We start from the raw sequence: 27159 nt of genomic DNA, 5'->3' as shown, positions 1-27159 counted from the left end.
GATCGTTTTAATTGAAAACATATGTTTTTCACGTCAAATCGCGACTCTCTATTCAGACTCGTTTTTAACTGTGCATAACAAAGTCTGTTGTGTGTCTTATTAAAAAGTAAAAAATAAAATATTCACATTCAGAATAAAGGCGGGTGTTTCGTCTTTTCTTAAGCCCACCCTATAGTGCCTGAGTGGGAGGGGGACGGGGCGTGAATATCTTGCCTCTTACATCTCTGACTGTCAAGAGCCCGCAGGACGCTGATGACAAGAGATAAGTAAAAGGCGATCTCCAGTGCAAGAAGAGAGCAGACCAACAACATCGAAAAGCGACTGCCTGCGCATGCCACTAACTTTGGAAAGCAGCACACATCTCGAGAGCTACGCGGGGAACAGACCTTTACGCTTACATTTCCGAAAAACAACTTGGACACGCAGTTTCCTGAAACTACAGTTTTTACAACAGTTTTGTTTACGACACACTGTAAAACGGTAACAGTCAAAATCGCTGTTTCAAGGGTTTCTATTTTTATTTCTACTTTAAGCAAAAAGAGGAAACCTGATTTTGAAAGTGTTTGACATTTTCCCAAAGGACTTTGTAAATGACGGCAGAAGTTCAACAACCTTCTTCCCAGACCCCTGCCCAGAGCAGCCCTATGTCTGCTGCTACGGAAAAGCCGAACGGACAGACCTCTGTGATGGAAAGCGCCTCTTCTACCACTAAAACCAAGAAGACCAATGCTGGAATCAGACGGCCAGAGAAGCCCCCTTATTCCTATATCGCTCTGATAGTGATGGCAATTCAGAGCTCTCCTTCTAAAAGGCTCACGCTGAGTGAGATCTACCAGTTTCTCCAAAGCCGCTTTCCTTTTTTCAGGGGTTCATACCAAGGATGGAAGAATTCAGTGCGTCACAATTTGTCCCTAAATGAGTGCTTTATCAAGCTGCCGAAGGGTCTTGGCAGACCGGGGAAGGGTCACTATTGGACCATTGACCCCGCCAGCGAATTCATGTTTGAGGAAGGTTCATTCCGAAGAAGGCCACGTGGTTTCAGGCGAAAATGCCAAGCGCTCAAACCCATGTACAGCATGATGAATGGACTCGGGTTCAATCATCTTCCAGAATCCTACAACTTCCAGGGTACCGGGGGCTCTCTCTCCTGCGCGCCAAACAGTCTGTCTTTGGAAAGTGGCATTGGCATGATGAACGGGCATTTAGCAGGCAACGTGGACGGGATGGGTTTAGCAGGACACTCTTTGTCACATTTACCGGCCAACAGTGGACATGGCTACATGGGAAGCTGTACAGGACCTTCGGGAGGAGATTACTCCCACCATGACAACTCGGTGCCAGCCTCGCCTTTGCTCACCGGCGGGGGTGTGATGGACCCTCACTCGGTGTACTCAAGCTCAGCCTCAGCTTGGGCACCCTCAGCGTCAGCCTTGAACAACGGGGCATCCTACATCAAACAGCAGTCCCTGTCACCTTGCAATCCCGGGGCAAACCCTTTGCAACCCACCCTGCCGACACACTCCCTGGACCAATCTTACCTTCATCAAAACGGCCACAATACCACAGACTTGCAAGGTATTTTATGTTTCTTGTTACTTTTTTTAATAATGCATTTTCAAAAGCACAATTTATATTATTACCATATGTATGTATTTATTTTTAAAAGAGAGAAAATGTAGGCCTTATTGCTTTTCTTACACAAATCTTGTTCCTTAAAAAACAAAAAAATACTGTTAATTTGCAGAACTAAACAACGTGTCTGTATTAAATGACTTTCAATGTTACAGGTGCAAATGTTTAATTGCTTAAAAAGGTTGATTTTACTTTAAATGTCTTAATATATGACAATGTAATATCACGGGCCAAAACAAAAATCTCGATCAACAAATGTTAAGGAATGACAAAATATGACACGATACGTTTTAAACCGATTGTGATGCGCCTTGGAGAATGCTTGACATAACACCAAAAATAGAACCGACTAGTCCAATTAGCCTATACCAAGGAAGTCAAGTAGCTTCCTGTCCTCGTTTAACTGGGCACTCGACTTAATAACAAACAGAGGCTTAAACTCTGTTTTCCTAATACATTCCTGGAGGCGAGTAAAGAAAACAAGGGGAGGGTATCTCTGCAGGCACAGTGTTTAGGATGGTGCCAAGCCACGCTCGAGAACAACAACCAGCAGCCGCGCCATCACTGCTGCAGTCTACAGCGACTGCATTGCGTGCAGCCAGACCAGCCTATCCACCGTCAATTAAGACAATCTGTCCAGCACTTTTACACTTGACATTATTTCCCTAACTTGACCGCAGCCTGTAACTGCAGCCCAATGCTTTTCTTTTTTGTTTTCAGTTCTCAGACCTAAAAGTAAATGTTATTTAAGTTATATTTTCACGCAAGCCGTGTACCAAAGTCCTGCATTATATCAATATCAAAAAGGACCGTATCATTCTTTTTCTGTTTATCTTTTTCTTTTTCTTTTTTTTTTTTTTTTTTTTTTTTGTAGACACATAACATGCTTTATTAAATTGCTAATCGCGTCTTAACAGCTAAGAACATAATTTCTCTTGCATGCTATTACATATTTTTATGTTATATTTTGAGATGCCGTTACATATTTCTCCTGATTTATAGCATATCACTTATTGGCTTGGTATAGAGGATTAATAGAAATATTACGTGAGAAACGTCATTTTTTTGTATTTAGTATTTTTATACTTTTTGTTTGGCGCATAACGTTTTAGAATGTGTCTTAAATCATGATGATTACAAGATTTCAAAGATAAAATTAGCATAGTTCTTATTTTTTGGATTGGTTTTACTAAATGTTCTTTATATCTGTGTGTGTGCGTGTGCGTGTGCGTGTGCGTCTGCGTCTGCGTGTCTTAAATAGTGGATTATGGGATTATAAGCGTGCAGGTTTCAATTATGTTACAATAATGTATTTTAAATGTACAATTTGTGTAGTTAAGTCGTGTAATTTATTTTACATCAAACGCTTTAAGAGTAGACCTACATTGAAAACAAAGTGGTCTGTAAAGTAGAAACCCCGAATTCTGAATGGGCCTTTTACAATGACGCAGTTAATAAGCACTGTACACCCCACAAACTACAAATAGGACATTTTTTTATTGCTGTTTTGTTTTTTGCAAAATAGGTTTTGTTCCAGTGTTTCCTATTGATAAGTACACACTTGCTGGGGCTAAGATTATCTGTTTTTGTTTGTTTTATTATCTCAGTTTGTTTTATTATCTTATTTTCTTGCAAACTGTGCATTGGTTTAACAAATGTGTTGTAAGGGTTACACATGTGTCAAACATTTAACAGGAATAAAACAATAAAACACAGATTGTGTTTATTGTATTATTATTATATTATCTTTTAGCTGTACTGCTATCAATATGTTAGTCTTTCTTGTTTATTGGATTGCAATTATAGAAACTGAACACAAATCACTTTGTTGCCCATATCTATTATTGCTAAATTCCGACTGATTTGATATCCACTGCTAAATAATACCCCAATGACAGGTCTGTATTCTCTATTTGTTCATTTGCTGACCACACTGTTTGTGTCGTTGACAGGCATCCCGCGGTATCATTCCCAGTCACCCAGTATGTGTGACAGGAAGGAATTCGTCTTTTCCTTCAACGCCATGACTTCTTCTGCAATGCATTCGGCTGGGAGTGGCGCGTACTATCACCAGCAGGTCGCTTACCAGGACATCAAACCGTGCGTCATGTGATGGCGCGTTGGACCACAATAACACAAACACATTCTAACGTAGAGGAAGCCACTAAAACTGTTCTAGACAAACAAATGGGCGCATGGTCTCCCGAGAACTGCTTAATAACAACATCCCCTGTCCTAGACACAACAAAAAATGATCCAGTCAAACAACGGGAAACCAGTTCAAAATCTAAGGAAGGTGAGAGAACCTTGCGCAGTACATTTGTACGAGATATTAAAGTTTTCTCTCATGCATATAAAACAAAAATGCGTGCATGTACCAGTTTCTAGATGGTATGTTTCATTCCAAAATAAGCCGTTACAGACTATCAGACACGGACAGGCTCCAAAAAAACAACAACATTATGAAGACTGACAATGTTACGCAGCAAAATATCATATCCTCTTAGATGCTGCTGCGTGCTATCAAGTTTACCAAGAAGACTGGTAAAAGTGTATATTGTAATGCACGACTTACATCAACCAGGTTTTGATTCTACTCAACTCTGCTGGCGGATAACTACCACTGTTGTACCTGTGTTGTCTTACACGACCCGGTTTTTAATGGAGACACAGCAAACCGAACTTGTTCGTTTAACCATACATTGTAACTGTTGAGTTTATAAAGACTCGGCGCAGAAGCTATTTCAAATCTTACTATATCTTTTTGTATAAAGGGCACGTTAGTGCCTCAAGAACAACGATTTCAGTGTTTAAGAATAATTAAAGTGCTTTGAGATTATTTTTGTTGTTGTTGTTGTTATAAATGAGTAATTTGGTGCAGAATTAACGTTTGCAGAGAAATGAAGGCACTTGTATATCAAAGAGCAACCTCTTATTTATTCTGCATATTTGCTTTTAATCGTAAGACACAGTAGCCTCTAAATATCAGTATTGAATGGTTTATACTTTATTGGCAATATTTGCCATGAAGGACTTTTAAAAAAAAAAATCATGTAGAAAAACGTTTATAATGTGTAACTACATTTTGAAGTTACAAAGTTTATATATGATGTTTTTATTTTTTATGTGCGTTTATCCATATTGTAGCACCTATGTTATTTTTCTGCACTGTATAAATTGTAAATTGTGTAATGTCTTACGTTTTTAACTGACTTAATTTCTTAAAAGTCTGTAAATACACAGTATTGCATTATTGTAAATAAATTGCTGGCATGCAGTTTGAGTGGAACTGTTAGAAACACCTATAAACAATTTAGTCAGAAACAAGTTTGGTGTTTTCTTTTTGTTGCTTATTGTTTGTTATCTATATTGCTGTTTTGTTGTAGTTCTTTATGCTGCAACCGTGAATAACACATCCTTATCCTTAGTGTTAAAAATGTTTATACCCCTATCGATAACTCAAAAGAATATACTGTAAAAAATTTAAAAACAGTCGCTAAAATTAACCGAGATTTACACTGCAAACGTTTAAAACATCAAAGACAATTGTGTAGGATTCAAGGCCTGTCAAATTAAGTTATTATTATTTTTTAAATATGCTGTCGATTATTATTATAATTCATTATTATATATTATTTTAATAATAATAATAATAATAATAATAATAATAATAATAATAATAATAACATATTATTTTGCCTACACAACATTAACATCATGGAAAACCTTACCCTAGAGCACACAAAGACAGTTAGGCCCTCTGAGTTGTTTATGTTTTAGCTTAACGTTAGCATTTGCTTTTCTCTTTAAAAACAAGTAATAATTAGTTAACCTAGAATCTTGGTAAACATAACATTATTTAAAAAAATAAATAAAATGTTTTTTTTTTTTTTTTTTTTTTGTTGTTTTTTTTTTTTTTTTTTTTTTTTTTTTTTTTTTTAATGTCTGTTGTTCATATTTAAGTTCTTGGACAAATAACAGTATTTCAGTGACAGTAAAACAATATATGTTTCTGAGGAAAAAAAAAATAATAGGGGGTCATAAAACTTGGTTTGCAACTTTTAAAATGTACCGGTAGGCACTTCACCTAATTCTTTGGTTTAACGTTTTAACATTCCGCCACGTCTATCTATATGTTGAGTTAAGACCACCGCAGTTGCTCCCCTTTATCTAAAGGTCATTTGACCGAAGCAGCTTCTATTAAGAACCTTTCAATATTCTAAACACCGTAAGGAGAAGAATGGAAGAAAAAAATACATATCAGTAGACTATGCGGGCCTACTTTATTATTAGTGAGGGCTCTACACTGCATTTGTGTGTCTGTTAATGGCGACTAGGCCTAGGGTTAGTGTGGTTTTCTGTTCGTTATTGTGCATTTCCAGTTAACTTTGCTTTAAACTACCACAAACTAATCTATTACCAAAAATAGCTACTGTATACAACATATATATATATATATATATATATATATATATATATATATATATATATATATATATATATATAGTGTGCAAAAAGTATTCTGTTTTTCTTATTTATTCAGTAAACAATCAGGGCCGTTTTGTACTGTTTTTAAAATTATAAGATATTTTGATAACATGTTAAAGGCAGTAGCCGACTAAGATGAAACGCATTATAGTCGTTTGTTTAAAAGTGGGGGACTTTGGTATTTAGTAGCACCCAATATGCTGGAAGGGTAAGAAGACCGCGCTTCCTCACAGCTACTGTGACAGTGCCCCCACATAATTATATCAATCTAGATAAATGGGGGGGACGGGGGGATCTAAACCAGAAGCAGATCGGTGTCATCTTTAATTCTATTTTAAATACTTTTTCTTAATGACAGTTTTAAACGTTTGGTCAATTCGCTGGAACGTGTAGTTTATTGAGCTTTATGTCAAATGCCATTTACTTAATGTAAAATTAATAATAATTATTATTAAACGTATTAATATATAATATTATATTTATTATAATATTAACGTTAGTTTAGTGAGCTGCATGTCAACTACCATTTTACTTAATGATAATAATAATAATAATAATAAAATAATAATCCAGCCAAGAACGGTTCGTTCTTAACAAAATGTACCTATGCGTAAACTCACAATGGAGCAATACAAATCTATTCTCCATAATTATTAACCTCAATTCAGAAGTACTCACATAAACGTAATAAATTACATCAGAAATGTTTTGACTAAAAATTTTTTTTGTTTGTTTGTTTGTTTGTTTTTTTATCAATGTCTATGATACTGTTGGTATTTCACAATGTATTCCACAACTGCAGAGTTGAAGAGTTCCATTTTGTTATTAATATTCTAGTGCCACCTTGTGGTTACAACTTGACACAACAAGAGACTGAGAAACCACGCTAACTTTATTGTAGTTTTGCATTACACAAAGCTTAATGATATATATATATATATATATATATATATATATATATATATATATATATATATATATATATATATATATATATATATATATATATATATATATATATATATATATATATATATATATATATATATATATAGATAGATAGATACACACACACACTTACTTCAAGAAAGCCACTGTTGGGCTTTCAATTGGTTCAGGGCAACTCTATTTTCAGGAATTTTAAATAATGGAAAAAGTACGTACTGACACTTAAAAAAAATAATTGTATGTTGTCCTTCAAAGCCTTTTCAAATTTTTATAGAAAATGTAATTTAATAGTATTCTAAAGGGAAAAAAAAAACCCTACAAAGTAAAATGTGTAAATGCACTTACATTTACAGCGTGCTCTTGTTTCTCGGTTGAGAATGAGCCAGTGGTATACGAGCAAGGAGCAAGCCTCAGTGAGCACTCAGCCTCTTTGTTTACAGCATTTCTTTAGAAACTACAGACAAACCTTTTAATATCACTTTGAAGACAGTTTATGAATAACCTGGCAAAATAAACAATACAGAACACAGGGAAGTGTTGATACAACTGCTGTTGAAGACTAATACAGTACAACAGTATTCATTAATACAAATCTATTTTGAATACTTCACTGGACATGAACAACATTTTTTCTTTGTGTGTGTATGTGGGGGGGGGGGGGGGGGGGGGGGGGGTGGCACATTTTATGACTCTTAATTGTGAGTGACAGTAATCAGAGTGTAATACAAACTAAAGTGATATTAATCAGAATCTTAGCCCCCATTGACTCCCATTATGTTCTAGCAGGGCCATTTTAATGTGGTGAGTTTAAGCAGTGGGAGGGATATTAAGCAGGGTTTTCTGCATAGGATTACATTATTAAAACTTGATAACGGATACAGAACCTAAACCAGTAAACCGTGTTTGTTAATGCTATTTCACTGCGTGCTGCATTTGCATACAGGCCATACTGTATATGCCCATACGTAATGGAAGACAATAGAAGGATTATAATGCAGAAGAAAGAGTACTTTGTGAGTATAAGAACTTCTAATTTTCAACATTGAAAGAAATATTTTTCAGAGTGAGGAAAGTAATCCAACAGTTTTGTTCTTAAATACAGACCAACAGCACCACTCCTTGGCCAAAGATTAAACACAATTGCTCAGTGCTTTGTGAGAAATCCACCCTAGCAATACATTTGTCAGAAACCCTCTTGATGACATTGTAGGTGTCTCTTTCAATACATTATTAAAGTACAGGCTGCTTACAGATGATTCTAATGCTTTTAGAGAAATGTTCTTGGGGATTTACCACTGTAGTTGTTAGTCCCTAAACTAAGAAACAGTGGAGGTGCATGTATGCATCTCACTAACATTTTTAATAAAATCGTGAGAGTTGACAATCAAATATGGATTAAACTTGGTCAGGATATTCCTAGGTACACATTCCTGCAGGTATAAGAATCTGCTTGGCACGATTTGGCCAAATAATATAAACTTACATTTGTTTGACCAAATCAGATGATACTTTGCATAGATACTTGGTCAATGTACAGTAGGTACTGTTGTAGGCAACCAACACATAGCTGGGCTATCTCTCTAGGTCCATATCCAAAATTATTTTGAAACGTGCATGAAACAAAGTACAGTTTTGATATAATATACTATTATATATATATATATATATATATATATATATATATATATATATATATATATATATATATATATATATATATACACACACACACACACACACACACACACAGTACTGTGCAAAAGTTTTAGGCAGGTGTGAAAAAATGCTGTAAAGTAAGAATGCTTTCAAAAATAGACATGTTAATAGTTTATATTTATCAATTAACTAAATGCAAAGTGAGTGAACAGAAGAAAAATCTGGCTGTCACACCAAATATGGATTTGATGCAGATTTTTCTTCTGTTCACTCACTTTGCATTTAGTTAATTGATAAATATAAACTATTAACATGTCTATTTTTGAAAGCATTCTTACTTTACAGCATTTTTTCACACCTGCCTAAAACTTTTGCACAGTACTGTATGTATGTATATATATATATATATATATATATATTATATATATATATATATATGGATATATAGGATCCTTTAGCAATTGTAGCGTAAAATATTTTATTTGTTTCATTAGTGCATGTGAATAATTATTTAATTCCTGCATGATGTAGATTTGTAGATTTGTAATTGTAATAGTTCACCTAAAAACATTCAATAAAAATAGAACCTTTACATTAAAATCTGTAATACTTGGGGGGAATGGGGGTCTGTGAACCCAGTCAAAAGTAACATAAATACATGAGAAAAGTTATGAACAGCCCCATTAATAAGATGCAACAACTTGGCTTGGAAACCCATTCCATACACCCCCCACTCTGTGTCACAAAGCACCTCCTACCATCTGTCCTGAACCTGACTCCACTCAGCTTCAGAATATGTCCTCTGGTCTCTCTGTCTCTTTAGAATTGTGGCTGGGGTTGACTTTGTTGACCTTGTTTAAGATTTTAAATACCCAGATCAAGTGTCCCCTATTTCCTAGGCCACGAAACATAAAACACTGAAACATACCAAAAGGAGATATGGTGGTAAACCAATCAACAAACTCAAATCAATGAATTCCTGTCTAACATACCATTCAATACAAATAAACGAAATCCTGAGTGAAGTTACAATTTTCTCTTTGTAACTGTCTTTCCAGGACTTCCATGGTAATAAATAAATAAAAGTACCACCAATAGTTAATATCTGTTGCTTTTTAAAATCCCCTTTTAACCAAAGTAACAAGACCAAGTTAGCAGTAAGCCAAAGCACTTAATTAGAAACATGTTTAGTAAGAGTGTGTGATTTCAATCCTAGCACAGCCATGCAGAACAGTAATGCCTGATTAGCATCATCACTACCGCTGCAGTCCAAACATCTTCCAGTTTTAATGCACACAGCCATTCCCACTCTGCAATTCAAAAAAACAATAATGTGTCCGCCAACTAATAAAAGTTATATGATGGCAGATTATCTTGCTTTTCAAAATTACTGACGATAAATAAATAAGGAACTTATCATGCAAAATATAACCTCAGAACAAAAAAAAACCTCAAAACCAATATGACCTGTGCTGATAAAAGAGCTGGTAAAAAATATTTCACAGCGTTTCAGAACACACTGTAACGTCAATGTACTACATAGTGATAAATAAAACTACGAGAAATCTTATTTTTCTGCAAATTTTTGGTGTAAATGAAAGAACCTTACACAACAGCTATCACAAAGAGGGAATCCTATTTTGACAAAAGCAGGCAATACTGTGCCATCTAAATAGTAAACTACAGTGTTGGGGCAGTGAAATTGCTTCAGTCCCAGTTAATTAATGAATTAATGAATATCTGTGTTTAAAACAAAATGTGCAACAATATCTAGAACACATAGTCAGACTGGGGTGCCCTGTTAAGATTTAGATCCTTCCCACTCATACCATCCCATTAGAACTCAAGCAGGTGGGTTAATGTTAAAATGGAAATTTACTCCTGAGATTTGGCCCAGTTGTAAACATCTGGTACTTTTTAAGGGGTTTCTTTATGGTGAAGCATTTTCAATGGGGGTTGAAAGGGATTATGAATGTTAACTCTCTACACTGCACAAAACTAATATAACACTTCAGCGACGCTTTCAGCTTCTGTTGATTTGGGTCTCCTGGGGGCTTCCCTAAGGTTTCGCTGGCTGCCCATGGTTGCTCTCCGCCGTCTGCGGGTCCTTGTAGTCCAGGAAAGCCCACCGCCTTGCTCCCTGCCAGTTCAGACGCAAAGGCACTGCATCGTGCTCCCACAGGACAGTCCAGAACTCTCAGAATCTGTGGGATATTGCTAGTATAAACCGTGGTGATCCCTTCTGGCCTTGTGGTTTCTGTCTTTCTGACAGAGCAGAAGTCTTTCTTGTTGGTGCGCTTCCTCGCCCTTTGTTGAGCTGGGGCTCTCAGTAGCACCTGGAAGCTCGGTCTTCAACACATCTTTCCCTGCCTCTTTTTCATCTCGCGCAGTTTTTTAAGGCTAGGTATCTTTCCCAACCAGTTTAAATCCACCTAGAAAAGCAAAATGGGCAAGGTGTTCATCATCACATAAGGAACCCATAATGTATCATGGCTGGCCAAACAGGTTAGGTTAAGAAGTACCTACCGACTTCAAGAGTCATGTTAACATTGCTGTAACTACACAGACCTAGGGATGTAGGTAAACGATATCCACATAGTCAGATTACCAATCCACACACACACACACACACACACACACACACACACACGTGTATATATATATATATATATATATATATATATATATATATATATATATATATATATATATATATATATATATATATATACTCATATTATTAATTATTAATATTATTTCACCAACCGTATATTTCTTATTTATTTCTTATATACTAATACTGAACATGCAAAAGCTGGCAGAAAAACAAAAGCACACCACACATTAAAAGGATCTAAAACTATCACTAATGATAATACAGTGCCTATAGAAAGTCTACACCCCCTTGCACTTTTTTCACATTTTGTTGTGTCAGTGCCTCAGTTTCATTCATTTAAATGAGCTTTTTTTTTCCATTTATCTACACACCATACTCCACACTGTTAAGGAGAAAAATGTTTTTATTGAGAAAAAATATATATATTAAAAATACAAAACTGAAAGATAATAATTGGATGAGTCTCCACCCCCCTGAGTTAATACTTGGTGGAAGCACCTTTGGCAGCAATTACAGCTGTGAGTCTGTTGGGATAGGTCTCTACCAACTTTGCACACCTAGATTTGGCAATATTTGACCATTCCTCTTTACAAAACTGTTCAAGCTCTGTCAAGTTCCTTGGGGAGCATTGATGGACAGCAATCTTCAAGTCATGACACAAATTTTCAATTGGATTTAGGTCAGGGCTCTGACTGGGCTACTGGAATTGGACATTTACCTTTTTGCTCCTTAGCCACTCCAGTGTAGCTTTGGCTGTGTGTTTTGGGTTGTTGTCATGCTGAAAGGTGAACTTCCATCCCAGTTCCAGCTTTCTTGTAGAGGGCAGCAGGTTTTCCTCAAGGACTTCTCTGTACTTTGCTCCATTCATTTTCCCTTCTATCCTGACAAGTGCCCTAGTCCCTGCCAATGAGAAATATCCCCATAATATGATGCTGCCACCACCATGCTTCACAGTAGGGATGGTGTTCTTTGGGTGATGCGCTGTGTTGGGTTTGCACCAAACATAACGCTTTGCATTTAGGCCAAAAAGTTCAATTTTAGTTTCATCAGACCACAAAACTTTTTGCCACATGGCTACAGAATCTCCTGAGTATTTTTTTGCATACTTCAAACGGGATTCCAGGTGGGCTTTCTTGAGTAATGGCTTCCTTCTTGCCACCCTACCATACAGGCCAGATTTGCCTTTGCCTTTGATATTTTTTTTTTTATACCCATCCCCTGATCTGTGCTTTTCAACAACTTTGTCCCGGAGTTCTTTTGAAAATGCTTTGGTGCTCATGATTGTCTCTTTGCTTTGAAATGCACTACCCAGCAGAGGGAACCTACAGGAACTGTTGAATTTATCCTGAAATCATGTGAATCGCTACAATTTAACACAGGTGGAGGCCACTTAACTTGGTGTGTAATTTTGAAGGTGATTGGTTATACCTCAGCTAATTTAGGATTGCTATTACAAGGGGGGTGGACACTTATCCAACCAAGCTATTTTAGTTTTTATTTTTAATTAATTTAATTACATTTCTTCAATATTCTAGAATATTTTCTGTTGTTGTTAATAGCCAGCAAATATGGCTCGTTACAAAATGACTGCACGTTCAAAATTAGGCAACTAATGTAAGTTCGGTTACTTCACCACCTGTTTGTTGTTGCATGTCAGACAAGTGCAAGTAGTTCTGCTACGGAACCTCACAAAGGTCGTAACGCGTTCTAGTGCTCAACCTGTTAGTATAGCGCATTGTTAGCTGTAATAACGGCATAAGAAAAGTTATTCATTTCTAAGGACAGTCCCTTTAGAGAAAGGGGTATTACAAATACATTGAATTATATACAGTAACCAAAGTGTTGTTGTTTTTTCAGTGCTGGTCTTCACAGCTACACTTATAAAGGTACCTGTGCTTACATATTAGCACAGTGCAGTGAAATAATGCAGTGATGACATGCAGACGATGTATTTATAGAATTTAGATAGTTACGATATTATATACATTGCATTTTACTGTGAAAAAGCCCAAACTTGTATTCTATAATTCTCTCACTAAAGGTATGTTTGTGTGGGGAAATGAATGGGTTTACACCATATTTGTTCACACACAGCAACTTAACTCCATAGGAGTCCAATCTAACACGTTTCCAGTGTACAGATAGCTCAACACACCACAGTGTAAAAGATGCACTTTTGAAAAAGTTAATAGTGACATTTACATAGTACATAAAACAATACAGGAAGCTTTCAACAGTCACGGGGAATAGCAAAATAACTAATAGGAGCGCTTGCAATAATCACAACATGTATAACAACTATAACAACAGTATTTCCCTTACCCTATTCCCCACTCCCAGCGTCCTCTGCTGTTCATTAACATATTTGTAGAGGCCGGCTCGGAGCACAGCACACAATTAACCAACAGGTGACAACAGCGAGTCAGTCCAGCCGTGCACGTTACAATATATTAGCCTACCTTGAACTTCTACAGCAGTGACAGAAGCGGCGACTTTAAAGAAAAAGCCGACTAAAATCCCGGATGTTGATATTATTACTCTGGATTAGTGTGTTTTTTTTTACACTGTGAAACATACCTTGATTTAGATGTGAAACAACATCGCGTGGCGTCCAATGTGAAAATTTAACACCTAAAATCAACACTAACGGTTAACACTGGGATTTCAACACTGGTCAATTTACTGCGCATATTTCCAATTTTTCTTTTCATTTTCCTCAAACCATTCCTCTTATTATATATGCACCTTTCACATTTAAAACTGTGATTTGGTAGAGTGATTTTTCATTTACAGTCTCGCAGTTGCTTAGTTAAAGTTGCACACCCTTTTGGTAATTTCTAAAACTAAAGTTTTAGGAGTCTATTCGAAAACAGTCCAGGTGGTTGAAAAGGGACACAGTAAGCCTAGCATATAACACAAACAGGAACCGCAACAGAGAATTAACAACTGTTGGGTGATAATAATTTCCATAATTGTAATAGGTAGACTAATAAATGCATTAAAAAAAAATAATAAAACACGACACAGCAGAAGACATGTATAATTGATTTTAAGCCTCTCTTTTAGCATATTTGGACATATATGACATCAAAGTAACACACACAAAGCCAGTATTCCCATATACAGTTACAACATTCCCCATTATAAAAGGTCAAAGATAAAAACACAGAGTGATACTGTAAAGGTTTTGACTGCAGCAAAACAAACTTTGCAAATGTTACAATTTAAATTTTGCTAGAAGGCATATACATCCTATAGATACTAAAACATGTTGTTTTTTGTTTTCTTGTTTTTTTTTTTTTAATTTCCCCGCTGAGTTATATTGTCTAAATGTAAATGGTACACTATTTATTGTTTTTTTTCTTCTTTTTAATGATTTTAATAGAAGAACTTTTCATTATTTACACTTGCAGCTGAGATATAATATTCCATTACTTACACCACTCCACCAAACAATTTAATACAAATATTACAGCTCAGTATGGACCATTGCATCATTCAATTTGGCCATTATTTCAGGGAAAGTTTTTAGCCAAAACTTCATCCTGGAATCCTTTAATTTCCTTGCTGGCTTCACATTCAGATTGAGTCCCATATACACTTCATCCTCTTTGTAGAGTGGCCACTCTGTTAGGCCCTCCTCATTCGGATCCCTGTGGGCAGAACAGATAACCATGTGATCAGTTTTATGTTGCTGCTATTGCACAGGAATGCCTATCACACTTTCACACAAAATTGAAAAAAAAAAAAAAAAAAAAACATTGGATACCATTACAATACCAGTGCATTGCACATAGACAGTTTTGATAAACTGCAAGAACATTCCACTAGAGGGCACTAGAATGCAATCCACAAATAGCCCTAGCTCAGCATTTCACACAGTAAAACAAATAATTTATAGGCTTTATAAGTAATAGATATTGTTCTTTTTTATTATTAAATTGTAATAATATCCACTTTTGAAATGTCTAATTCCTTGACATAGTTAAATAAATACAGTAGACTACATATGTAATGATACACACCTTGTTTTTTATTTCTGAATTTGATAAACAAGCAGCATCAGAAAATTCATATTGCAGCAGTTCATGATGAGAGCTGGTGTTCCCGGCACAGAAACCATTATAACCAGGGCAAGGCAACCGATGCACAGTGAAAGACTGGGGTGCAAACTTGCCACCTCTGTCTGCAGGAGGCCTCAGATGGGGCTTTAAAAGCCCTTATAGATGTTTAAAAGATGGACAAAATGGACATTACAACAGTCTGCGTCTGTGCATATGAATGTGCATAGTTTGAATATGGAAGAAATTGAGTTGCCATATATGGCCATATCACATAGTGATATCACGTCAAGCAGGTTTTATATTACATTTTAGTGTGAAATTGCTCCTTTTCAAATCTTACCCGTTCTTAGCAAAGTTGGTCCAATATGCCATCATCGTTTTGCTTAACTGCCTTTCCACTTTAGTAGTATCAGCTGTAAACAACAGAGACATGAAATTAGGCAAATGTGATTTTCAATCATTTCAGTACAAAATAAAACATTTCATATAAATGTTAGTGACACCTGATAGAGCAGCTTGGAATGGGAGTTATCTTAACTAATGTATTCTTCTTATTGTTGACTTCATCTTATGTTTCAGTCTTATTCTGTGGCCTCAATACAACTTTCAGAACCTTTAGTTGTGCATGTTAACCTGTTTCCATGAAACACTTCCCCTGTGTTAATGGTTGCAGTGTGGTGTACCACATGTACTTGTAGGCTGGGTATGGTTCAGAGAATGTTATAAAAGTCAAGTAGTATTCCCCAGCACTTTATATTTACTTCTGTACACTGACAGCAACTATGACAGTGTAACAGGCAGCAAGTGTTTACAGGCTAGCAAAAATGAGAAAACAGGTCTGGGACCCAATCAAATGCTGATGACAATATAACTGAAAAAACGTGAGTAAAGAAAGAGAAAGCATCAAGATCATACCCAGCATGACAATATCTTCAGTCCAGAAGGGAGCTCCAAACACAAAGCCAACCTCGTCAAAATGATCAGCTTTCACAAACTCAGGCCTGCTGTCCCCATATACACTGGGGCGGTGCTGAAACTCATAGAGGTATACTGGGAGGCCAGCATCTGAAGAAATACAAAACATTCTGGAGTGTGTACAATGCTAACATACGTAAGCACTATCAAACCCAGAAAGGTACGGTAAAGCATATTAAAAAAAAAAGCCAAGTTATGTTTAACTATGCTAATTGCATAGTATAACCATGGGGAAAATTGTAAACTTTTATAAGGGATAAGACAGTTGGAGTTCTGACAATGCTAAATGCTACACGAATAATGGGGTTTTCTTTTAAAGCATGTTTCACCTCTATGATATCTTGTTGTTTTGACAACTGGCATCACCATTGTTAAATCTCCTAAGAGATCGAGAAAAGCATCCCTTATTCTGACTGGATCCTCCGTGTCACCCAGGTACTCCTCTGCAATTATCCCCACAGCTTCCTGGGGGATTGTCTGCAAGGGAAACGATTCCTCTGTTACTAAGTAAGTAAACAGCACAATGATTGCTTGCACCAATCCATCCAAGGCAATTAACATACCACGCTATCCAAAAGTCATGCATATTGAGAGCTTCTTATTGTTAACAAGCAATATTTAAAACTCAGAAAGAGCATTGTACCCATGTCTGCAAATGTCTTGCCTTGGGTCCATTCACACCTGAATCATTTGAGCAGTTCATCTCAAACAGAGTGTGATTCAGGTAGTTTTACAGCATATATGACAGTACCAGTCCCCTTTAAACTTTGCTTTAATCAAACCAAACACTTCTCATTTCTCTAATTTTGCACAGGCTTTCTTTATAAACAATACACTGTCTGGTAATTAATGCACCTCCTTCCATCTGGGATCTTCTCCATTTCTCTTGATGGAGAAAGAAATCCAAGACGGCCTATTTGGCACTACTGTAATGTCTGGAAAGCATGCCCATGTAAAACTGAGAGACTGAACAACATTGCGACTTTCAAAGATTCTTAATAAGCAGGCACTGTTCAAAACTCTGATTAATATGTGTTTCTTACACACTCTGGAATCTTAATGAATTAAGGCCAGAGTCTTCTCATACAGTCTAAAACACACACTTTACAGAGGGAACAGAGGAAGCCAATCGTGTTGATGTACCATTTTCTGTAGAAGTCCAGCCATTACCATTAGAAAAGTATTCTTTGGAATTCCATTTTTCCAACCAGGTGGTATTAAATACTGAAAAAAAGAATACAATTATCAATAATTAATATATATAATATATTATATATTAGGCAAACATGATTTTCATGATAATATATGTATATATTATATATAATATATACAATTATACATACATACATTTCCTCAACTTAACATTTCAATGTGAAAAATATTTTTTTTAAAAAGGAAGTGAAAAGCAAACATTTACATCTACATTTTCATAAAAGTTTTCATGTTAAACATCCTGTTCTGTGTGTCTCTATCATTCTTTATTGTTGTTCCTGCTTATATCATTATTAACCAAGTTTGCAAGGTATTGCACCACTTCTAATCTAATTTCTGTGGTTTAAACAACGACCATGAAGGGTTTGCAGCTGTTATATTTAGTCCTCTTGAAAACTTTTTTGGTATAGATTTACGATTCACTAAATTAAGTTTAAAACTCAAGTTTGTGAGGAAGGACTGACCTCTACACACATTATGCCATCCAGTAATTCTGGCCTATTGGAAAAATATAATCTTACCCCTCTCCTGTGATTAATTAATTCCCTCCACCTATGTAGCTACCCCTTGGTACTATCTGTTATGGGGGGGTCTATTGTCTCGTGGTGGTGGATCCTTAAACCAAGCAGTTCTGAGGCAATTGTTAATTTATGTACATTGCATAATCAATAATATGTACACACACACACACACACACACACACACACACACACACACACACACACACACACACGCACGCACACATATATTTCGTGTTGTGGGGGTTTGTCCTCATTTACTGAACTCACGGATAGGGGCAAAAATTCAAGTTACACATCCTTAGTGGTCAGTTCTAAAACTATCACTCCAGAAATTCAGCTACAAGGAGTCCTTTCAGAAGGAAATCCACTGGTGGAAATTTCTTTTTCTTTTTCAAGTAAGTTAATAACTGTATAAACAGAATCAACACATTAGGATACTAAACAAGTAAGAAATCAACATTAGATATTGTATTCCAAATCATTAGTCATACTCACCCGTTTGTACTTGAATACCAGCAGGTTAAGCACACGGTCAACTGAACTGCTTTTACCAACCAGTAAACCAAAAATAGCATTATGACAGGCATTTTGAGTAATGTTCTTTGGCAACTCATTTCTGTAATCGGCACAGTTAAAACACTATTGTTTTTATATTGTAACACCTACATGAGCAATTAACCAGCCGACTTCATGGTTGTTAATCCCCAGTAAATATGGTACACGGTTAAACTTTTTGGTTCGCAAGAGCTCTTCTGGTTTTTTGGGTAGAAATATTCCATCCAGAACAGGAGACACTGCCATTTCCCCCTGGGGACAATCACACAATCTGTCAAAGCGCTATTTACAAAGTGGCAAGCAGGTTTCCAGTTTGTGTCCCTCCTTGTGTTGTTTGCGCAATGTAAACAAACTGGGATGTGAACAAGGCACGCACTCGCCTGATTAATAATGGTGCATAGCAGAAGACTGTATGCAATAATTTACTAAACATCCTATATGAAGAAAAAATCTATTGTAGTATCACATTTAAAAATGATTGTGGGACACAGCAGTAATTATAAAACATCTATACTTTATCAGGAATCTTAGATAAATTGCATTAATGGTTTGAACTACCTTTGTAATTCCAGTACAGGTGTAACATTACAATGCAGCCTTTAGCACCTGTATGATATTGAAAATTAACCCTTTTCTATGCCCTTTAATCTCTGGACCAATATGGCTTCATTATATGCTATGCTAATGAAAGAGAAACAAACAAAATAAAAATCTGAATACTTCATTAGTAACACAGGGTAACATGACAGTCAAGTAGTCAAAAATGCTTACATGACACAATAAATTAATATGAATGTACACCTACCATTCCCGGAGTAACACGTACAATTTCCTCGCTAGTTTTATTTCTGAAACACTCGATGATTGACACAGAATCAACTGCTGAACAGCCAGCAGACCTCGCAAGCCTCTGTAATAAAAATCATCAACCAGGTTACAAAAAACCAAGGGATTGTACTGATACCAGCAGCATATTGAACACACTGACTGTCCCTTACATGACTATGTACTCATTGTTATAATGCAAAGAGTATATATGCATTCTGTACTATATAGAAGCTGCAACTTCTATTTTTTTCTACCACATGCTTGTTGAAACGCGTGTCACTCAAGTAGTATTTCTTCTGATTAATGTTCTTCATGATTAATGTACTGCGATCTGTTACCTGTGCTTTTGGTTTTGGATCTGTTTCCAGGAGAAAAGAAGAGAAAGCTACCCCACTTTCACTTATTGCCTTGTGGAACAAGCCAGATGACATAGGAGACAGAACCTAAAGGAGGACGAAATCGAGGATTCACAGCTTTACTTGCAAAAGCATTTCTGAAGATTTTCATCTGCAAACCATTGGAATGAAATGGAGTGCACAGGAAGTGATAACATACCAGGAAGCATCCCATAGCTTGTATTACTTTAGCACTGACATATTTATATGTACAGGGATAAGATTTTCTATGTTTTTGGAGTTTTACACCTGGGGAGGAGCGAAAATATGCACATTTTTGTTTCAGTACATGTATAATATATAAACATTAACACAGGCAACTTTGCTTTATATTTATGTAAACATAACTGTCTAATAAAACTGCTTCTGTTATTCAAGTTCAGTTTACTTCATATCTATTCAGACAATTTAAAAATAAAATCGCCCCTAAAGATCGGGTCAACGAAAACAAATTTCACGTCGATGGTAATGTGTTGTTACACTCGTAGTAGACCATGTAGAACACAAGGGAAGCAAGCAAAGGCAAACAAGTCGAGGCCGAAACAGCAAGGCCATCAAAAACACTGCAACAGACCACTGTGTTTGTATCATTTCAGCGTCTTACAACTGCCAAAGAACAAAGTTAAACTGTTGTTTCGGATGTTGTTAAAATGTGTGTAAAAGCCGACATTCCTCTGTACAAAGTGGGTCAACCGGCAGTTCGAGATCTTGTCAGCAAACGTATGGGGGAGGTGGTATTATTCCACTTAGACCAATTAGTTGGAATGTTTGCAGCTTGTATTTCCGTGTATATTTTATTACTTGTACTAACTGCATTAGCAGCTTGTATTTCCATGGTTTTATATTTCCTGCACACTCTGTTTTTTTGCTCCTTTTTTTTTAAAAAAAAAAGTGGTCCCGCAAGGTCTTCCATCAGTTTTTAACTACATCTGAGTCACAAGACGTGCAAAATAAGTAAAACAAGCAATAGTATAATACTTTACTTGTGGTTCGCTAAAGCACTTTAACCAGAACAGAACCATTAATGTGTTGCATATTTTTTTTATATGTAGGCTATGGTTGAAGTTCTTAATCTTAAAAAACTAAACTTTGTACAACCATTCAAAGATACGAATTGGCGTATTTGCACATTATTTTAAAGTGTTACAGATATCATGAACATAGAATCTGACTTTGAACCAGACTTTTATGGCTGAAGGAAAGGGTTAATATCTGCCACTATAAAATAGAAGGGTTTTAACCTACATGCAAGGACACACTAATGCTTCCAGCAGATTCCCCAAATAAAGTCACATCTTTGGGATCTCCTCCGAAGCTTTGGATATTCTCCTGCAACCACTGCAGGGCCGCCACCTGATCCAGTAGCCCCACATTACCCGGGGCGTTGCTGTCTCCAGTGCTGTGGAGTGAGGCAGGGAGGGATAACTAACATAAAGAGGGCTCTTGTGCCCTGTATACAGAGCATTCACATGCTTTTCAATTTATTTAGACTCACCTTAAAAACCCCAGTATACCGAGCCGGTATTGAATTAGAACCACCACCACATTACCAAAGGCTGCCAGAGAAGAACCGTCATAGAGAGATGCCCCTCCGAGAACAAACCCCCCTCCGTGGATCCACACCATCACCTAGCAACAGGGGGAATAACAGACATGCAGTAATATACAGTAATTAGACAATTCACAGGGCTTCTTTGAAAACAACATTCGGAATTCCATTTAAATAATACTTTTAATCATAATCTTGAATCCCTGTTGTCTGAAAGTCAACAATATTGACAGTAGCTGTTTACTTACAGGTAGTTGGGCATGTTCTGCAGGCTTCACAGGGGTGTATATATTTAGATACAAACAGTCCTCTGAGGTTGCCAGTGGAGGAAATCTCCCCAGGTAGAAATCTGAAAGTTGCTTTCCATGACTGAAGTTCTGCAAACATCTTTAAAATATTTACAGGAAAATTAGAGGCTAAAGTTAAGCTTAAAAGAGTGTTAAATTATTTCAATGGGTGTGTATACTAGTTCTCATTCAACAGCAGACATCCAATTAAAATTCCATCCAATCATTGTCTAGTTTATTTAGAAATTAGTGTTTTGCTTTAGATGCTATAAAAGATTGCCTTTTCTGCCCTGTTATCGACAACAAAATCGATTAGTGTCCTGAACTGGTCAACACACTGTTCTCTTGTTGTTAGCTGTTATCAGCATGCTACCCATGTTGCTCATACAAGCTACACTTCACATACACAAACACAGCAGACTGACAAACAAGCTTGGCATCTAACAGCACAGTAATTTACCATTATCCATCTGTTCCAGAGAAATGACTGAATTAACCAGTCACTGCTGAAAATGTAACACTCTGCTATTTACATATAGTGGCAGTTTTAAAGAGGAGAAAAACAATTCCTAATGTTACACATTATTTAAGATGTTACTTAGAGTTATACAATGCGCTAGGTCATTTCAGCCAATCAGAGCACAGATAGCCATTCATTTATTACACAGCAAATCTGAACATGCAGTGATATTGCTGACATGCTAGAATTATCCATGGATGAAACTTGTGCCACAATTGCTACAGCACATCTCAGTTTGGAATATACATGTTTTTAGTCCCAAGCTGTTACTGGAAATTCCATAATAGTTATGGAAAAGGTTGAGAACCACAGATTTAAGCAGAAGAATGCTTAATGTACCTACCCTACATTTAATAATGAAACAAATAAATCAATAACTTACAGTGGGGGGTATGTAGTAGCATTCCTTGTTCCATTCCATGCTTTGGGTGGCTGTGGTGGAGCAAATCTCCTTTTATCCACTGGCGCTTCTGCAAAGGGAATCCCCAGATAAGAGTAGACAATCCTGTCTGATTCTTTCACTCTCACTTGCTTTCCCATCACTTTCCCATATTCTGTTACAATGTTTGGATTTCCTGAAAAAACAATCCAATTAGCAACTTTTTAAAGGAAATTTCATGTTTTCATATATTTTAACTAACTGCTGTGTGCCATGAAAATTAAGAATTGGGTGCACAGAGTACATTCAAATTGTACATCTCACAGGTAATAAAAAAGTATTTCTCATTTATTGGACATGGGTCTAATAATGGGTATTTATACAGAATATCGACAACCTATGATATAATTAGGGCTTCTGATTTTTGGTTTTAACCGATAAAACACCCCTGATTTAAAAAAATAATAATTGGTGGATAGCTAATAAACCACAAGTGGGCCTACATAGGATACAATCTGGTTGTTCCTTTAAAGCTAAAACAACTTCGATTGTAAACATGTAATTTTTGGCTGCAAAATTCCCGTTTTATATACTATTCCCCTAATTCAAAGATGTAGTGCTATACACAGTTTTGAAGATCTAAGGTTTTTTTTTTTTTTTTATTTTATTTTTACACATTTTAATTAACCTTACCTTATCAAACCATATAGAAACTAGGCATTCCTGTCAAATGTTACTAGAAATGCCATTATAATTTCTGTTTTGTTTACTGGACTACAACATATTTATATATAGGAGTAGCGAGTGACATACTTCATAAAAATATAACACACAGCCTCCTAGGACACCTCTTTTACTGTAAATATGACACTGATCATTTTAGAAAATGCAGTTGTTCAGTTCTATAAGAAAGCCAGCTATAGTAAAATGACAACATAATTAACACACAAGGCAAACCTGGCATGAAAGAGATTATAACAGAGCATGAGCATGGTCTAACTTGAAAATTCAGAACCTGATATCTCAGTAGCTAAACCGGTCTGTAATCCATTATCCATTGCAAATCCCGTTCCTGCACAATGCAAAGTGTTGTTCATAATAATCATTTAAAAAATGTAGAATTAAAGACGATATTCCTTCAATGAACGTTAGCTTGTGAGGGCACTGTATAAATCTGAATATGTTATGTATTGGGATCAGCTCATAATCAATCTCTTTCAGCGGTAATACAAAGCAATGCTTTTATTTGAAAACAAGTAATGTATTCATAAGCTCATCCTTAAAAAACAATACAAATCATGACACAATGAATACTGGGTACTGCAAGTATATTTCTAGCTTAATGATTACAAATCCTCAGGCTTAAAATATCCTTACCTGTTATATTCCACAGCATTAAAACAAGAACACACACATGAAAAAGCCTTGCTTTTACACCCCAAAAAGACATTGTACTGCAAAAATGATAAAGCTTGTTTCCTTAGCAACCTGCGCAAGACGTCACCACCAGAAGCTAAAAGTAGCTTCCCAATGGAGTACACCAAAAATGAAATGAAAACAACCCATCTACATGGGGAATAGGGAATAGGGTCCAGAAGCACAATATTACTCTTCACATTTAATTTTAATACATGGTTCCAGTTGCAGTTTGCTCAATAATTAAGCCCAAACAATACAATGCAAGGCTATACCTTGCTTTTGAGGCTGCACCCTTGCCTTCAGCTCATCATAGCATATACAATCTTTTTGGCACTCTTCTCAGCAGCTAATTCTTAATAATTTTATTCATAAACTTCTTCAACTTCATCCAGCAGTGCTCAACTGCATTCAGAACTGCAGTTAGTCCAGTACCCACAATTTTACTGTTTCAAGTTGTTGTATAAATGGTACATCTACTTTCGTTAAAGGCTCATTTTCTACCATTATGTAATGCATTTTTAAAAATGCCTTACCTGTTGCAGGAATGGTATTCCACAAAATTATTATAAGACACAAGAAGAAAAGCTGAACTTTGTCCATGCCTAATAGTATGGTTTTTCAACAGCCCTCTTTATTTCCCTTTTTGGCTGATATTAACCGTGTCTAATCAGATCACAAATGAAGCGTAAACTGTAACCCAATGCAAAAGCAAGTGATTTAGGCAAGATCCTGCACGTTGTTATAGAGCTAATAAGACTTATAATTCTGGTAACAGGATGGCAGAGAGGTGTGTGTGTGTGGTATGATGTCAGTGGCCAGGGTGTGGACAAAACTGTGTTTCTGCGCAGCATATTTATTAAGTAAATCAAAAGTAACAAAATAAAGACTTTCAAAATAAACATAAAGAAACAGGCACAAGGGCCAAAACAAAGCAAACACAAACATAAACAAGTACATATACATAGCACAATAAAGGTAGCTATTGTCTTACTTTGTGTTTCTGTTTCTGTGTTTCTGTTTCTTACTGTGTGTTTTCTCTCTCTCTCTCTCTCTCTCTCTCTCTCTCTCTCTCTCTCTCTCTCTCTCGCCAATATTTAAGATTTTAACAGTATAGACAAATAAAAAGAAGTCAGTGCAACCTTGAGATTTTAATTATGATGCAGTTTTCTTTGGTTTAACGGAATTATTTAGCACTTTCAGTACACAATCCTTGTTTTTGTTAAGAATTGGATATGCGGTTCTCCTGATATATGCAAAAATGTGTGAAGTTTGACATACGAACATACGTATAGTCCTATATACAAACATACAACCACCTCCACTATATCCCCAACCCAGGGGTACTCAATTCCATTCTCTGGTGGGCCAGATAAGGCAATGTCCAAACCTTGGTTGGCACTCAAGATGTGAGTACTGGGGGGTTATTTAAATGGTCATAAAAAGCTGACTATTGAATCACACTTTACATACAGTAATAGAACTTTGCAACACTACACGTGCACCAATCAACTAATACATGTCAGAAATAACAGTAACCTTTATATTAAGATGCTGCTTATTAATGTTTTTTAAATGTGTTATAATATAGGCCTAATAATTATGTTACAGAGTGTTAATAAAACATTATAGATGGTTTATAACCATGCAGTAGCCATAGACAGAATTACATTTTTATAAAGAGGACAGTTTTTAGCCACCTGTTGTACTTTGGGATGTTTAAACACAATTCCATCTATGGCTATTGCATGGTTATAAATCACGTATAATGCTTTATTAACAACTCTCATAGTTGTTAAGCATCTATTATCTATGTATAAAACATTAATAAGCAGCACCTTAATATAAAGTGTTACCGAAATAACTACTTGCAATGATACAATGCCTGATCACCATTTAATAATAAAAACAGAAAGCAAATACATTTTATCCTGATATTTTTGGACAATATTCAAACGACGTGTAACCAATCGCCTTCAAAATCACACACCGAGTTAAGTGGCCTCCACCTGTGTTAAATTGTAGTGATTCACTTGATTTCAGGATAAATTCAGCAGTTCCTGTAGGTTCTCTGCTGTGTAGTGCATTTCAAAGCAAAGGCTCAACCATGAGCACCAAGGCGCTTTCAAAAGAACTCTGGGACAAAGTTATTGAAAGGCACAGATCAGGGGATAGGTATAAAAAAAATCAAAGGTCTTGAATATCCCTTGGAGCACAGTCAAGATGATTATGAAGAAGTGGAAGGTATATGGCGCCACCAAGACCGTGCCTAGATCAGGCTGTCCCTCCAAACTGGATGACCGAGCAAGAAGGAAACTGATTAGAGAGGCTACCAAGAGGCCAATAGTAACTTTGCAAGACCTACAGGCTTTTATGGCCAAGACTGGTCAACACGTGCATGTGACAACAATATCCCAAGCACTCCGCAAATCTGGCCTATATGGTAGAGTGGCAAGAAGGAAGCCATTACTCAAGAAAGCACACACACACACACATACACACATACATACATACAATGCTATACAGAATTATGAACACAATAGATAAGGCCAGTCTTCTAACATCAGAATGTATTTTAATGTGTCTTGCCTGTTGTAGGAACGGCATTCCTCAAAATAAGAGTAAGACTCAGTGGGAAAACTGAACTTTGCCACAACAAAATAGCATGTCACTGGAGGGAAGGGGTTTCTAAAAGATTTCTTCTCAGTGCTCATCTACTTGTTTTAAAAGGATTCAAAATATGTATTAACAGACCATATTTATTCTATTTACTGGGTGAGATAGGCCTGCAAAACATGTAATTAACTAGTGAAACTTAAAAGCACTCAAGTAACCAGAGACAAGGCACCAGGCCAGATTACACTGTGAACAAAGGTTATTGAAGTGGGAGTTTGAAAAACTAGAACCAAGCAATTAGATGTACATTGCATGATTACTTACTGATAATGAACTTAAAATACATTGCATTCTGTAATTGTAAGTTTTACGTTACCTTTTAATTTGGGAGGCATCAGATTTATAATCCATTGAATTGAAGCATCTCTTTTTACAGGTCTCCAGTTTATTTCTTATGTTTGTTTATATATAAATTGCCCTCATGCTATAATGATTAGATAA

General features: G+C 36.1%; 2 protein-coding genes across 4 annotated transcripts; one reads left to right on the top strand and one right to left on the bottom strand.

Annotated features, from left to right (window-relative positions):
• Positions 1-244: 244 nt before the first annotated feature.
• Positions 245-4959, top strand: LOC121325161 (forkhead box protein F1-A-like). Its single transcript, XM_041267478.1, has 2 exons — positions 245-1575; positions 3585-4959. Exons 1-2 carry the CDS (start codon positions 591-593, stop codon positions 3743-3745), a joined length of 1146 nt encoding a protein of 381 aa, XP_041123412.1. The 5' UTR covers positions 245-590; the 3' UTR covers positions 3746-4959.
• Positions 4960-14393: 9434 nt separating this feature from the next.
• On the bottom strand, positions 14394-24697 carry LOC121326029 (fatty acyl-CoA hydrolase precursor, medium chain-like). Of its 3 annotated transcripts, none has more exons than XM_041269172.1 (13): positions 24579-24697; positions 22630-22822; positions 21689-21827; positions 21387-21520; positions 21137-21290; positions 19835-19939; positions 19474-19578; positions 18780-18920; positions 17524-17604; positions 16710-16857; positions 16321-16470; positions 15746-15818; positions 14394-14994 (listed from the first exon to the last, which is right to left on the bottom strand). In XM_041269172.1, exons 1-13 carry the CDS (start codon positions 24643-24645, stop codon positions 14811-14813), a joined length of 1674 nt encoding a protein of 557 aa, XP_041125106.1. In that variant the 5' UTR covers positions 24646-24697; the 3' UTR covers positions 14394-14810. The 3 variants fall into 3 exon arrangements, with proteins under 3 accessions (XP_041125106.1, XP_041125105.1, XP_041125107.1); XM_041269171.1 differs by lacking the exon at positions 24579-24697 and adding an exon at positions 24004-24082; XM_041269173.1 differs by lacking the exons at positions 18780-18920; positions 24579-24697 and adding an exon at positions 24004-24082.
• Between the last annotated feature and the right edge of the window lie 2462 nt (positions 24698-27159).

This window comes from Polyodon spathula, chromosome 13, assembly GCF_017654505.1.
Source record: "Polyodon spathula isolate WHYD16114869_AA chromosome 13, ASM1765450v1, whole genome shotgun sequence".
Classification (NCBI taxonomy): Eukaryota; Metazoa; Chordata; class Actinopteri; order Acipenseriformes; family Polyodontidae; genus Polyodon; species Polyodon spathula.
This window is presented reverse-complemented; position numbering and strand designations above follow the sequence as displayed.